At 35.7% G+C, this 15,900-nt stretch overlaps 1 protein-coding gene across 2 annotated transcripts; it reads right to left on the reverse strand.

The window, feature by feature from the left end:
• Nucleotides 1-917: 917 nt before the first annotated feature.
• On the reverse strand, nt 918-15,803 carry LOC100373646 (SAP30-binding protein-like). 2 transcript variants are annotated; one of them, XM_002741962.4, is made up of 7 exons: nt 15,450-15,803; nt 5,139-5,251; nt 4,443-4,565; nt 3,956-4,035; nt 3,173-3,285; nt 2,586-2,660; nt 918-1,504 (listed from the first exon to the last, which is right to left on the reverse strand). In XM_002741962.4, the coding sequence occupies exons 1-7, from the start codon at nt 15,589-15,591 to the stop codon at nt 1,302-1,304; spliced, it is 849 nt and encodes a 282-aa protein (XP_002742008.1). In that variant the 5' UTR covers nt 15,592-15,803; the 3' UTR covers nt 918-1,301. The 2 variants fall into 2 exon arrangements, with proteins under 2 accessions (XP_002742008.1, XP_002742007.1); XM_002741961.4 differs by having other exon boundaries at nt 2,526-2,660.
• Nucleotides 15,804-15,900: the final 97 nt, after the last annotated feature.

A 15,900-nucleotide genomic window follows, 5' to 3' on the forward strand; every position in this document is an offset into this window, starting at 1 on the left:
TGAAATTTGATGGGGCCAAGTCACAAAGTTTAAAGTGGTAGCAGTAAAAATTTCTCCGGGGTTCTACAACAGTGTCAGTCACCTTCATAAAATGTCAGAAAGGCCATACAAATTCCCAAATCGTGAAAATTCATAGCAGCAAATATTTAGCTCTGATTACCTGGAAATATGCTAAGTAAAAGCAACAATTTCATCTTATTGACATGCATTACCAGAAAATGAGAAAATGGACCATTTGTGGGTTTCCGAGTCGCATGGTTATTTTTGCCCAAACAAGTATACGACACTTTGTCATCAATTTAAAATATTTACCCCAAGTATCTATTTGATATTGCACCAAACCTGAACTGCCATGTACAAACTTCAAACAAGCCTGCAGCATTACTGCACATATCACATGCACTTGCATATCATCTCTTAGACCAACTCTTATTATAGCAACGATAAACACAATTTTGTTGATACAATGCATCAATTACTATTGAAAAGAACATCACTTTTTTAACATGTTTTTATGTGCACATATGACTCTGCAGAGGGTAGTTCAACATTACCTCCTGAAAATGCAAACACAAACTCCAGTCTGATGTAAAGTTGCATCACAGACCTTAAAGCGAGTTTGATACTAAGGTATATGGTTGTATTCACACTGTGTTACGGTATATGCAGAGCAAAAATGAAAATGCACAGAAGCTAATCTGTAATTACAGCTGTAATTATCAAATCAAACCTACTTTTCATTGTAATTTTTCAAGGCCACTTTATTTGAGGAGATACTGCTAAATTCAATTTCAGAATCTATTGGATAATATTTCTCAAACCTACAAAATCAGGGGTATGTGGGAGGGATTTTTACAGATCATACAAAGTGGGAATACAACTTTAATATTTATTGCACCCAAAGAAAGAGTCAGATCAAAATTCAGGGCCCATGAGTGCCCCATCAATACTTTATTAACAAAAGTCAGGGTACTGTGTCTTGAAATGCAGAGTAGATATAGACGAAGACATTAAAACCATTCAGCAGCAAGTTCAATAAGGATCTGACAATAACTGATCTTGAAAAAAGGGAAATGAAAATTGTATCACGATGATACCCATTTTCAGTGTTGAGTGGACGCTTCATTAGTCCATTGACATCGAGTCTTTGTAACAAAAAATATCATGTAGCGGGGATTGGACAGTAGACTTTGATTGATTGATACAGCTCAGTCCAATAACTTGCCAGTAACATACATTTACTGCAATATTTAGTTGCCGCAAAAAATAACCTCTTTCGATGACGTGATTTTCCATGTACATTATTTATCCATCTTGGGTTTTTTGATAGTTCCAACAGCTGATATGACAGTTGTTTTTGTACCGCTTGCAGTTGTGGTGACTGTCACAACTTGAGGATTAGTAACTGTGGTTGTGACAACTGTAATAGGTGGTCTTGCTAACGCTGTCGGCACAGTTGCACTGCTTTGATCCCACTTACTTTTTCTCTTCTTCGTTCCATCATCTGAAAAATATTGAAATATTCACATGAATATGAGGTTATTACGAGGATGCCTCAAAGTTTGCGCAAAGACAGTACAGCTGGAGTATCGGCCGACACGCAGCTGAGGTCGATGCGCAACGTACTGTCTGAGTGCATACTTAAGGTATTCTCGTAATAACCTTATTATTTATACATCTTTTCCTTCCAAGGATACATCATGAGAATCAGCGAACTTCTTTGTGTGGAGTCTGGTCAAACCCGATGGCAGCCGTGTTTGTTTTTATTATTAGAGGGCGTTACACGTGTAATCATTCCATATTTGGAATTCGCATTTCCTTATATGGTAGTATGAAAATACCCCATAAAATACCGCAAAATTACGACACACTGTAACTTATGGCGTTACGGTGACAGATGTATCATTATACATTAGGATTAAATGCACTCTTCTTATTCATACATTTAGTATTTGATCTAATTACTGTCTTTTCTCTCTTAGTGTTGTTGGCTCACATTACAGGTATGGCAATATCAAAATAAGCTGTATTTTAATGATCCTACAGGTACATGTAAAAGCAATAGATCATTTAATGCAATTCTTTGTTTATACGTGATTCTATTTGAGAAATTGAGAATGGTCACTATGAATTCGAACACATTCATTTCCATTTTTTATATTCAAACGTGAACCGATACATTAATTCATTGGTTCTAGATCACGTTAATTTCAATTTACCAACTCGCAGCCAGGCCAGCATATTAATTTTCTGAACTTGGTAAACACCTGGTGCATAACTGAACCAGTCAATCACAAGATGACCAAATGCATTCTGCGAAATGATGACATCATCAGACTGGGAAAAACGATAAAAGAACAAATTCACAAGTTCCAGAGACTATCCTAGAGCTCACTGTAACTGATATCCATAGCTGGATGCAGTTAAACAAAGCTACGCAACCCTGGAAGGCTACATGAAGCAGCAGGTTATACTACTACTATACAATGTTGGTGGAATATAAAATACACAGCTTATCAACTGACCTGTGGCAGCTGGCTGTCCAACTGCTGTACCACCAGTAGCTAGTTTCTTTGCAACTGTACCTGACACAAATTCTACTTTTGTTCTTTCTTTCATTTCCTTCCCTCTTCTCGCCATATCTTCCTTCTGTGATTTGGCTAAAAAAATAGAAACAAAAAAGTCCCAGTTCGTTAAATAAAATGGGAATAAGTCAAGCATTTTGAATCATAACATGAATGTGAAAAAACCTTGTGATCCTGTTATATATACATGTTCATTACATGTACCAAGACTGACAATAAGTTGTCCCTGTATAATCTAAGATCTGGGTTCAGAAGAGCACTAATGCTTGATTTTGTATGTTTAATCATTAAATTGGCTGCTATTTGGCCATCGATTGCTGAATTTTCAACATTAAAATCTTATCGTCAAACAAATATATGTGCACATGTGTGACATGATGCATCTATTAAGTTTGAACATGATTGCACAACTCCATTATAGCTTCTTCGTTATGCAAATTATGTATACCCCTAACTCACATATTGCGACTACAACAATGACACCACTAGTGGCATCCTGGGATGATCCAGCAGGTAGAAATACGTACAAATCGGTGAAGAACACATAGACGACATTGTGCTAAACCACATTAACAAATAATACATACCTAAAGCTTCATAGTATGATTCTTCGGTCCATCCATGAGGATCAAACATATCTTTTGGATAATTAGTACCAAACTCATCGATTCCAAGGAATGATATCAATTTTTCATATATGCTGCAAGATAAATAAAATAATACTACTGCAGGATTCATCTCATCTGATCACACAAAAAACTTGTTACATGTATTTTATCTTTTAACTTGTATTAGAATTCTCATATATTAATTGCAAGACAAGTTGCATCTCATGATGCTGAAGTTGGCCCCGGATTTGGGTTCAGATTTGGAATCATATTCATTTTCAGACTTTGGTTTGTCTGACTGAAAGTATTAGCACATTGTCTTTTTCATAAACTATATGGTTTTCAAAAAAAATTCAGGAGTTTGTCATATCATTTTTGCTTAGTCTATCATGGAAGCTTTCCATGATCATTTCAATGCAAAATACTAACAAAAGTGTTAATGTACACATTTCAAGACTAAGCATCCGTGTACAAAACATTAACTCAATAACCTTTTTCACCCCAGTTCTCTTTTTATCACAAATTCACAAAATAGTCCTGTTTATAGTCTGCACTTACCTTCAGATTGATTGGGACAAAATTAGCCAAATGTTTTGAGTAAAAACTGAAAATTGACACAAATTTTGTCTGCTGGCTCTAAAATTAGGATTCATTTGGGCATGAAAGTCAGGTGGTAAAAGGTTAACCCTTATCCTGGCATCTCCTTGTATTTTTACATTGATTTGGTTGGATAAAGGATTAATTATCAGCCTAATACTGTACCTTGGATTACGGAAATCTTTTCTTTTCTGGATCATGGCATTCAAATTGAAGCCTTTTTTAAAATATGTTGAAAATTTTTCCTGAAAAATCAAAACAAATGTCATGTACCGTATTATGGATCATTAGGAGACTACAACAGAATAAATATGATGATCATTTTGTCAGGAGCATAGAACTTTGATTTATAAATTCATGGGCAGCACTAAACACTTAGCATCAAATCAATCAAACAAGCAGCGATCAGGATTAGAAGTTTTTACAAAAAAAATATTTCCAAAAATTAGAGAATTGGAGATATGATCACAAAATATTCAGAGGTCCACCCAAGGAACCTATACATAGAGTATCAAAGTAACAGAGTTAACAGTTTTCAAAAAGAAGTCGGTGACAATAACGATGGGCAATCACCTATGCTAAAAGCTAAAAAAAAAAAACTTTTTTGAACATTTCAGGACCAGAAACAATATTTGTTCAGCTTCATATTTACCTGTAAATGGTTTGAGCACCTTCCAGGTGGTTCTGCTGGCAACTCAATATTGTCAGTACTCAGGTGTCTCACACTTTGTGACAAGGAATCAGAATTCACTGACGCATTGTAATCAACTATTATCTGAAATACATAAAGTATAATAAATTAATATACAATACTGTACCAAATCTCTCGACCCTGAAATCAGGTTTATAATGTGTATCAAACAGGACATCAGACATACATCACAACTGGCTTACAGTCAAGACATCATATGCCATACCAGATGCAATGGACTCGCTATAAATAATTTATAATTATTATTAGACACCTTATCTTCATAAGTTACAGCGTGCTGTGATTTTAGCAGTATTGCACTGGATTATCAGCGCCATACTTTATTTGTAAATACGAATTACAAACTATAACATAATATTTCCAAGGTGGAAGATGTGTTTGAAAATAAATATCGCAGCGAGAAAGTTCAACTAAATTTTACCATGCTTTTCCAGTCCAGAGTTTCATACACAGAGTACAATGTAGTTCGATCAGAGTGATTTATACATGTAATAAGGTCATTAATAAAGATACCACAAAAGGTAACGCTGGATCCACAGTGTTGTCAGAATGTGTGTTATTCACATTGTGACATTCTGTCGCAGCATCAAGCTCAGGCAAGATTGTAGAAATATTTGTAAATCGTTGTTTGTGTACCTCATCACCAATGGGTCTTGAGTCCAATTCAGCTCCAAATGTATCCTCGTCATCTTCTTCGTCATCTTCCTGTTGTTTCGGTTCTTCATCTTCAGCAGCATACGCAACAAGACCTAGAATTACAAACAGTATGATAAATGGATACATGTAGTTCGTATTGTATTTCAGTAATGTCACAGAACGCAGTGAACAGTCAGTTAGAAAGATTTGATTGCTTGAACAGAAATAAGCAAGATATATATTCAAAAACGCTAAGTGCATGCCTTATAAATCTAAAGAAGGGACGCTATCAAAATGATCTGAAAAGAACACCAATCAACACCAACTTTCACAAGAGTCCTAATTTGTATTTTCTAGAAATTTTAGTTTGTCGTGTGATCACTCACTCACTATTTGTCTGGCTCTTCAAGGCACGGATCTAGAAGCCGTACCTACACACGAATTGGTGACGTCACAAAATACATGACCTTCAATCGGGGTCGTTTCCTCGGTATATACGAATTGGTATATACAAATTACAATAAAGATACTTAAGACATTACACATAAGGTAAAACAAATCATGTGACATTATAATGATAATAACGGTAATAAATCCTAGCTTAACAGTTGAACAGAACGATCATATAGTCAGTCGGGTCACGTTGAGGGTCACGCACTTGTTGCAAAATGGCCGTGTGGTTGAAACTGGGTCATGGCGTGACGGGCGAGGAAAACATCATTAAACACTCTCAAAATCACAATAAAACGGGGAAGTGGTTGCATATTACGGCATAGCCAACATGGGAAATAAAAAAACGCTCAATACAAACGACATGAGTTCGAATCACACGAGATACACACTCACCAGAACCGAAGCAATCAGAAACTAGCAATCGTTTTGGCTTTTCCGTTCAACTCATCGGAACACTGGAGTAGTTAGAAAAATGAACACCACTTAACGACCAATGTCGTGGCGTGGTACACAAGCGTGCCATCAAAATAAAACAAAATTAGCTTGAAAAGACAGTGGGTTCGAGTCCCACTCAGAGCTACCGTAAAAACGTAAATCAAATAAACTGAAATCTCTCAAACCGTAAACAAGTAAACAAAGAACGTCGCAAAAAAATAATAAACCTCACAAAACTCCACCATACAAAACTGAATGAATAAATAATAAAATAACTAACGTCTTAAACTGGACGACGCGCAATTTGTTCAACAGTTTCCAGATTGTGACAAGAGATAAACAAGACCCAAGTCAAGGTAAGTTTTGTTAAAGTGTCGATGGCGTCCCCTATATTACGAAAACAATTCAGGCAACAGACGAATATCTTCTGTGGTGTTGTTGAATTTATACTGTGTCTGCGGAATTGTTGATTGAGGGTTCGAAGCCAGCAGTTAACATTTTGTTAGAAAGTTTCACAATTATATCCAATGATACCAGTATATTTATTTCATTATTTTAACAACTTGCAATGGTGGAAGTTGGTCAAACACAAGTTCTTACACCTAAATAAGTATCAAATGTTTGTCGACACATTTATTCTCTCAACCTTGTAGAGGTGGAAATTAATTAAACAACAGGTATTTACTCACAAATATAATGGTCAATATTTGTCCATACAGTGTTCTCCACAATCCAAATTAGCTGGTGGGCGGCCTAATTAGCATAAATTTGCATATTAATTTGCATATCATTTACATACAGCATTCTCGCATTTATGACATGAACTGCAATACACACTAAGTTATTTACTATTCTCTTTTTAATTTAATTTAATTGGAACATGTTACAATTTTTTGAAATACAAACAGATTGGTCACTATCAATATTTACGAAATGCAAAAAGTTTGAAATCGGTGATTTATGCGTTCGCAAATTATTCTGCGTTCATGAAATGCAATTCGAGTAACCAAGAGCAAGTACAAAACATAATTGAGTTATAAGGTAGAAAATATACGAGATGAATTGCCCACGAAGCCAAAACAGACAATTTGTCAAAACAAAATCCATAACATTTTTATTTGTGGCATCTACTCACCCGTGCCGACGGACGGTAAGATGCATTTACGCATGTACGGCCACGATACGTTGCGTTTTCACACATTGTTTTGGAATTCAAGAAAAAAATGCTAGCAATCGGCAAAATAAAAGAATCTGATATGTTCTCGAAAGATTAGACATAAAAAAATAGATAAATTGAAAAAAGTACGTGGAAAAGATAACTAAAATATTATTCAATTACAAATACTCGCGGTAAACTAATCCAGCAGTCATGTTTGATGTTTATTACCGCTTTCCGAATTCAGTACACGAACACCCAGAATGCGCTGTTCCCCTATGCAACTTAGATACTAAATCGTTACAGCGCCAACAGCGGTGGGTAGCAGACGGTCGTTGAATGGGGTAGATCAAAAGGTCATCAGTTTGCCTTCTCCATGCTGTTTTCACAATGAAAATCGAGCGAACATTGTAAATACGGCTAGAATTTAAATTTTTGTTCGAGTTTACATGCAATCTGCTAATATATTTGTTTATTTTCTGTGCATATACATTTCGTTCGTATTTACTTCTTTCTTTCGTGATCGGAAGACGATTATTAAAAATACAGCTGTAAATTGAAACCACTGTAGTTGCGTATCGTGAGCAATAAGTGGTAACAATGTCGGGCGACAATGAATTCAAGCGATTGACACATTGCCATGAATACACTTGATAACTGCTTGCAGACTTCCAATAGACATTGTTTATGTTTGGACTGTTGAAACAATTGCAAAATAAAGGGTTGGGCAACTACTCTTTTGTTTAGGCTTGGGAAGAACAATGCAAGCTTTTTACAAATAATTTCAGCTGGATGTACGTTGGTGGGCGGGTGTTGAGAGTTACTGGGCGGCCGTAAAACTTGATGGGCGGGCCGCCCGCCTAAAACCCCTTGTGGAGAACACTGCCATACATTCATTCTGTCAATTTAAGAACTTGAAATTGTTGGAATTAATCAAATGAGAGTTGTCTACACCAAAATAAGTTTCAAATGCTTGTCCCTACATTTATTCTCTCAATTTAACAACTTGTAATGGTGTAAAATTATTAAATGAGAGTTGTCTACACCAAAATAAGTCTCAAATATTTGTCCACACATTTATTCTCTCAATTTAACAATTTGTAATTTGTGGAAGTAAATTAAATGCGACTTTTCTACACCAAAATAAGTCTAAAATATTTGTCCACACATTTATTCTCTCAATTTAACAACTTGTATTTGTGGGAATTAATCAAACGCGAGTTGTTTACACCAAAATAAGACTCAAATATTAGTCCATACATTTATTCTCTCAATTTAACAACTTGTAATGGTGTAAAATAATTAAACGAGAGCTGTCTACACCAAAATAAGTCTAAAACATTTGTCAGCACATTTATTCTCTCAATTTAACAACTTGTAATGGTGTAAAATAATTAAACGAGAGCTGTCTACACCAAAATAAGTATTAAATATTTGTCCGCACATTCATTCTCTCAATTTAACAACTTGTAATTGTGGGAATTAATCAAACGAGAGCTGTCTACACCAAAATAAGTCCAAAATATTTGTCCGCACACTTATTCTCTCAATTTAACAACTTGTAATTGTGGGAATTAATCAAACGAGAGCTGTCTACACCAAAATAAGTATAAAATATTTATCCACACATTTATTCTTTTAATTTAACAGCCTGTAATTGTGGGAATTAATCAAACGTGAGTTGTTTACACCAAACTAAGTATTAAATATTTGTTGAGAAATTTATTCTCTCAATTTAACAACTTGTAATGGTGTAAAATAATTAAACGAGTTGTCTACACCAAAATTAATCTCAAATATTTGTCCACACATTTATTGTCACAATTTAACCACTTGTTAATAGTGGAAATTACTTAAACGCGACTTGTTTAATCAGTTGACATCAATGCAACTTACCCGCAGACAGTGCACAACAGAGTATCATTATTGAGCAAATATAAACAGGAACGTGTCTTGGCATTAGGTTTAGGGTCGGGTCAGGTATGGGCAACGGAATTATTAACAGCAACGTGTCTTGGCATTAGGGTTAGGGTCGGGTCAGGTATGGGCAACGCAAATGGCAAAAACCCAATTGGCAAGATGTACACTAACGGGTTATGGCATGCATATAGTTTACACAAGTAAAAACACCAAATTGGCAATTTTTTGGACAATTGTAACTCAATAATAGAAATATGTTGTATTTCTATATATATACTCTTATCAAATGCAAACAAAACCAGTCAATCCATCGTGGTCTTGTGGGTCAGTTCTCTACATAGTGATCAGGAGGAGCTGGGTTCAATTCCCTTGCCTGCCTATCTTTTTCTCGCAAACACTATTTGGCAATAAAGCTAAATATGACAACAAATTATTCAATTTGCATGACTACCCACATAGCTCAGTTGATTTGTACTATGTCAGTAATGTGAGCGATCGCTGGTTCGAATCCAGTATGTTTAGTTAGATTTTTGAATGCTAGTGAAGACAGTGCTACTATGAATAGGACTTAAATCCTATCTCTTGTGTGAAGACACTTGTGGTACAGTGGACAAGACAGTGCGCTGGGAACTCAAAGATCGCAAGTTCGAATCACGGATTGGACACTCCTACAAAAGACATGAAAGACGTTAAAAACATAAACAGCGAATTCAAAAACTCAAGTCAGAAAAACAGAACGCAAGAATACTACCTCACATGGAAGGCAGTCGAAGTCGACGAAGAACGAACACAGTTGACAGCTGTAGGTCACGTGCAACAACAGACACGAGGAGCATAGCTGCTCTCCAAATGGGTCCCTTCTTTTGTATTGACCCCCTAATGATTACTGATCCCCCTTTCTAACTCTTCCCCCAAAAATAATATATCGCCCCTTTTAAAATGTATTGACCCACAAATTAATGAATATTCATGAGCACAGAAACTGCTACGTCATGAATAAATTAGCATAATTAAAAAAAATTGCATAAAGTGTAGGTACGTCTTCTGGAGTCCTGCCCTCTTCAATTCCATTAAGGCAAAATATACTGGGCAGAGCTCCAGAAGGAGTACCTACACTTTATGCAATTTTTTTTTAAATTATGCTAATTTATTCATGAGGTAGCAGTTTCTGTGCTCATGAATATTCATTAATTTGTGGGTCAATACATTTTAAAAGGGGCGATATATTATTTTTGGGGGAAGAGTTAGAAAGGGGGATTAGCAATCCTTAGGGGGTCAATACAAAAGAAGGGACCCATTTGGAGAGCAGCCTTGCTCCTCGTGTCTGTTGTTGCACGTGACCTACAGCTGTCAACTGTGTTCATTCTTCGACTGTGTTCGTTCTTCGACGACTGGCTTCCATGTGGGGTAGTATTCTTGTGTTCTGTTTTCCTGACTTGAGTTTTTGAATCCGCTGTTTATGTTTTTAACGTCTTTTGTAGGAGTGTCCAATCCATGGTTCGAACTTGCAATCTTTGAGTTCCCAGCACACTGTCTTGTCCACTGTACCACAAGTGTCTTCACACAGGAGTTAGGATTTAAGTCCTATTCATAGGAGCACTGTCTTCACTAGCATTCAAAAATCTAACTAAACATACTGGATTCGAACCAGCGATCGCTCACATTGCTGACATAGTACAAATCAACTGAGCTATGTGGGTTGTCATGCAAATTAAATAATTTGTTGTCATATTTAGCTTTATTGCCAAATGGTGTTTGCGAGAAAAAGATGGGCAGGCAAGGGAATTGAACCCAGGTCCTCCTGATCACTATGTAGAGAACTGACCCACAAGACCACATTGGATTGACTGGATGTGTTTGCATTTGATAAGACTATATAGTGTGTATATATATAGAAATACAACATATTTCTATTATTGAGTTACAATTGTCCAAAAAATTGCCAATTTGGTGTTTTTACTTGTGTAAACTATATGCATGCCATAACCCGTTAGTGTACATCTTGCCAATTGGGTTTTTGCCATTTGCGTTGCCCATACCTGACCCGACCCTAACCCTAATGCCAAGACACGTTCCTGTTATATAATGTTCCTGTTAATAATTCCGTTGCCCATACCTGACCCGACCCTAAACCTAATGCCAAGACACGTTCCTGTTTATAATTGCTCAATAATGATACTCTGTTGTGCACTGTCTGCGGGTAAGTTGCATTGATGTCAACTGATTAAACAAGTCGCGTTTAAGTAATTTCCACTATTAACAAGTGGTTAAATTGTGACAATAAATGTGTGGACAAATATTTGAGATTAATTTTGGTGTAGACAACTCGTTTAATTATTTTACACCATTACAAGTTGTTAAATTGAGAGAATAAATGTCTCAACAAATATTTAATACTTAGTTTGATGTAAACAACTCACGTTTGATTAATTCCCACAATTACAGGTTGTTAAATTGAAAGAATAAATGTGCGGACAAATATTTTAGACTTATTTTTATGTAGACATCTCTCGTTTGATTAATTCCCACAATTACATGTTGTTAAATTGAGAGAATAAATGTGCGGACAAATATTTTAGACTTATTTTGGTGTAGACAGCTCTCGTTTAATTATTTTACACCATTACAAGTTGTTAAATTGAGAGAATAAATGTGCGGACAAATATTTTAGACTTATTTTGGTGTAGACAGCTCTCGTTTAATTATTTTACACCATTACAAGTTGTTAAATTGAGAGAATAAATGTCTCAACAAATATTTAATACTTAGTTTGATGTAAACAACTCACGTTTGATTAATTCCCACAATTACAGGTTGTTAAATTGAAAGAATAAATGTGCGGACCAATATTTTAGACTTATTTTGGTTAGACAGCTCTCGTTTAATAATTTTACACCATTACAAGTTGTTAAATTGAGAGAATAAATGTGCGGGCAAATATTTTAGACTTATTTTGGTGTAGACAGCTCTCGTTTAATTATTTTACACTATTACAAGTTGTTAAATTGAGAGAATAAATGTGCGGACAAATATTTTAGACTTATTTTGGTGTAGACAACTCGCGTTTGATTAATTCCCACAATTACAAGTTGTTAAATTGAGAGACTAAATGTGTGGACAAATATTTTAGACTTATTTTGGTGTAGAAAAGTCGCATTTAATTTACTTCCACAAATTACAAGTTGTTAAATTGAGAGAATAAATGTGTGGACAAGTATTTGAAACTTATTTTGGTGTAGACAGCTCTCGTTTAATTATTTTACACTATTACAAGTTGTTAAATTGAGAGAATAAATGTGCGGACAAATATTTTAGACTCATTTTGGTGTAGACAGCTCTCGTTTAATTATTTTACACCATTACACGTTGTTAAATTGAGAGAATAAATGTGCGGACAAATATTTTAGACTTATTTTGGTGTAGACAACTCTCGTTTAATTATTTTACACCATTACAAGTTGTTAAATTGAGAGAATAAATGTATGGACTAATATTTGAGACTTATTTTGGTGTAAACAACTCGCGTTTGATTAATTCCCACAATTACAAGTTGTTAAATTGAGAGACTAAATGTGTGGACAAATATTTTAGACTTATTTTGGTGTAGAAAAGTCGCATTTAATTTACTTCCACAAATTACAAGTTGTTAAATTGAGAGAATAAATGTGTGGACAAGTATTTGAAACTTATTTTGGTGTAGGCAACTCTCATTTGATTAATTCCAACAATTACAAGTTCTTAAATTGACAGAATGAATGTATGGACAAATATTGACCATTATATTTGTGAGTAAATACCTGTTGTTTAATTAATTAATTTCCACCTCTACAAGGTTGAGAGAATAAATGTGTCGACAAATATTTGATACTTATTTAGGTGTAAGAACTTGTGTTTGACCAACTTCCACCATTGCAGTGTTCTCCCCAGAAAAATGTATCAGAGTGGCGGCTAATTTGCATATAATTTACATATCATTAGCATTTGTCTGAAGATAAAGAAAACAATAATGACAGGCTTGCATGGATGAAAATGTGTCTTTATTTTTTAACAAATTTATGTAGAAGATTAAATGAATCTGCTGCTGTGTGATTTCTATGTAATGTTGATTCTTCGGACTTTCATGGAAGCCCAGTGATCTGCAGCTTTTGAGAACGCCGTGATTTTCTTTGCTTCCCACTTCTATTAAATGACATGGCCTTCTTGTGCATCTCCGAGTGTGCGTGTTTATCGATAGCATATTTCGTAATATTTATACATGGCATAGAATTCCATACCAAAGAACTATTTCTGGATGTTTTTAAGTTGAATTTTCCACATATGTGACACAGCATTCCTAAAAGATAAGAAATAGGAGCGAATCAATACTTGTATTTAAAAAATATCGTCACGATCAACACGAAAATAAACAAATTGCCGCCATTTTGAAAAGTCGCTAAACTTAAAAATTGCCACGATAAACTTTACCCAACTATTTCAAAACACAATACTAGTATTAGTTACTTTGATAAATCGTAGCCAACAATTTTTGAACTTCCAGAAAGAAGGTCGTTTCCAAAAAAATTTTTCGACGATCGGCAAAAAATGAAGCCATACAAAAATTTACTAAACTAGGTCAGAACTCGCTTCCAAGTAAAACGCTACAAATAAATACTTTTTTTACCTTTGCCATCGGATGTTTCTCTCAGCCACGTATATTTTGTTGTCCATTGTGCATCAAATCTAGAGTTTATTTTTTTGCACTTTTCGTTGTAACATCATCTTGGACACGTTTAGTACCACTGCCGACAGGGGTACCGGTGACCGCGTTGCTGTTGGGTTTATCGCTTGCAACCAGGGGCCCAGCAGGGCGTTCTACGCGGAACCACAACGTAATATTTCTGCTGTTTGACATCGTTGCTTCTTCCAGCCAAATATGCTACTGAGAAAATACTCGCTATTACCCAAATTAAATAGGGCGAAAGTGTTTATTGTCGAAGTACGAAGCTGTATTAGTCCATTGTCTTTGCGTAAGCACTGACATGTTTCCATTCACACCTGATTTGGCTCACAGTACCGGACGCTGATGACGCTGACTAACAGATTCGCACGTGTATTAACAAGCTAAAACAAAGAGTAACAGGAAATGCCACAGAGTAGCGGGCAATCTCTCAGAGTAGCGGCATAAATAATGGAGTAGCGGCCCCGCTACGCTAAAACGCTTTGGGGAGAACACTGCATTGCAAGTTGTTAAAATAATGAAATAAATATACTGGTATCATTGGATATAATTGTGAAACTTTCTAACAAAATGTTAACTGCTGGCTTCGAACCCTCAATCAACAATTCCGCAGACACAGTATAAATTCAACAACACCACAGAAGATATTCGTCTGTTGCCTGAATTGTTTTCGTAATATAGGGGACGCCATCGACACTTTAACAAAACTTACCTTGACTTGGGTCTTGTTTATCTCTTGTCACAATCTGGAAACTGTTGAACAAATTGCGCGTCGTCCAGTTTAAGACGTTAGTTATTTTATTATTTATTCATTCAGTTTTGTATGGTGGAGTTTTGTGAGGTTTATTATTTTTTTGCGACGTTCTTTGTTTACTTGTTTACGGTTTGAGAGATTTCAGTTTATTTGATTTACATTTTTACGGTAGCTCTGAGTGGGACTCGAACCCACTGTCTTTTCAAGCTAATTTTGTTTTATTTTGATGGCACGCTTGTGTACCACGCCACGACATTGGTCGTTAAGTGGTGTTCATTTTTCTAACTACTCCAGTGTTCCGATGAGTTGAACGGAAAAGCCAAAACGATTGCTCGTTTCTGATTGCTTCGGTTCTGGTGAGTGTGTATCTAGTGTGATTCGAACCCATGTTGTTTGTATTGGGCGTTTTTTTATTTCCCATGTTGGCTACGCCGTAATATGCAACCACTTCCCCGTTTCATTGTGATTTTGAGTGTTTAATGATGTCTTCCTCACCCGTCACGCCATGACCCAGTTTCAATCACACGGCCATTTTGCAACACAGTTCGTGACCCTCGGCGTCACCCGACTGACTATATGAGCGTTCTGTTCAACTGTTAAGCTAGGATTTATTACCGTTATTATCATTATATTGTCACGTGATTTGTTTTACCTTATGTGTAATGTCTTAAGTATCTTTATTGTAATTTGTATATACCAATTCGTATATACCGAGGAAACGACCCCGATTGAAGGTCATGTATTTTATGACGTCACCAATTCGTGTATAGGTACTGCTTCTAGATCTGTGCCATATACTGTACATGTATCTTATTTTTCTTCCATGATAAAAAGTAATAATAGGAAAACGACTGACAAAACCAGTGAGTGACTTACCTTCTGCTTTCTTTGTCTTGTCACTACCAGTTTCCAGTTCGACATCACTGTCAATTTCTGGCTCAGAGTCTCCCGCATAGCCTGCTAAGGCCATCATAGCAGTGGATGACTCGTTCCTATGCATGCCGCTCGAAGTCGCCATTGTTGTCAACAGTTTCAGAAAACGTTGTACACGTTCTGTTTACACTACGGTGCGATATAGTACTAACAATGAACTATAACCTCAGGTCAACATCATGGCACGGATATTAGGGTATCATACATGCGAAGACATTTACTTTACTTAATCCACAGTGAACTAAAATATAAAATAACGTCCAGATAGAAAACAAAACCATCAACTGGTTTCGCTCGTTTGTTATATATTTCCTCAACATTTGCGATAACTTTTATTAGTAATCGCCTGATTCAAACATTTTAAACTCAGAGTGTTCAAACCTAATGAAACATA

The sequence above is a fragment of the Saccoglossus kowalevskii genome, chromosome 7, assembly GCF_978046115.1.
Source record: "Saccoglossus kowalevskii chromosome 7, keSacKowa6.1, whole genome shotgun sequence".
In the NCBI taxonomy this organism is placed as follows: Eukaryota; Metazoa; Hemichordata; class Enteropneusta; family Harrimaniidae; genus Saccoglossus; species Saccoglossus kowalevskii.

Coding starts and splice junctions, on each gene's coding strand:
- LOC100373646 (XM_002741961.4), bottom strand. CDS start 15,591: ATGGCGACTTCGAGCGGCATGCATAGGAACGAGTCATCCACTGCTATG. Junction 4,036..4,442: donor GGTGCTCAAACCATTTACAG/GTAAATATGAAG, acceptor TTGATTTTTCAG/GAAAAATTTTCAACATATTT. Junction 1,505..2,525: donor TGGACAGCCAGCTGCCACAG/GTCAGTTGATAA, acceptor AATATTTTTCAG/ATGATGGAACGAAGAAGAGA.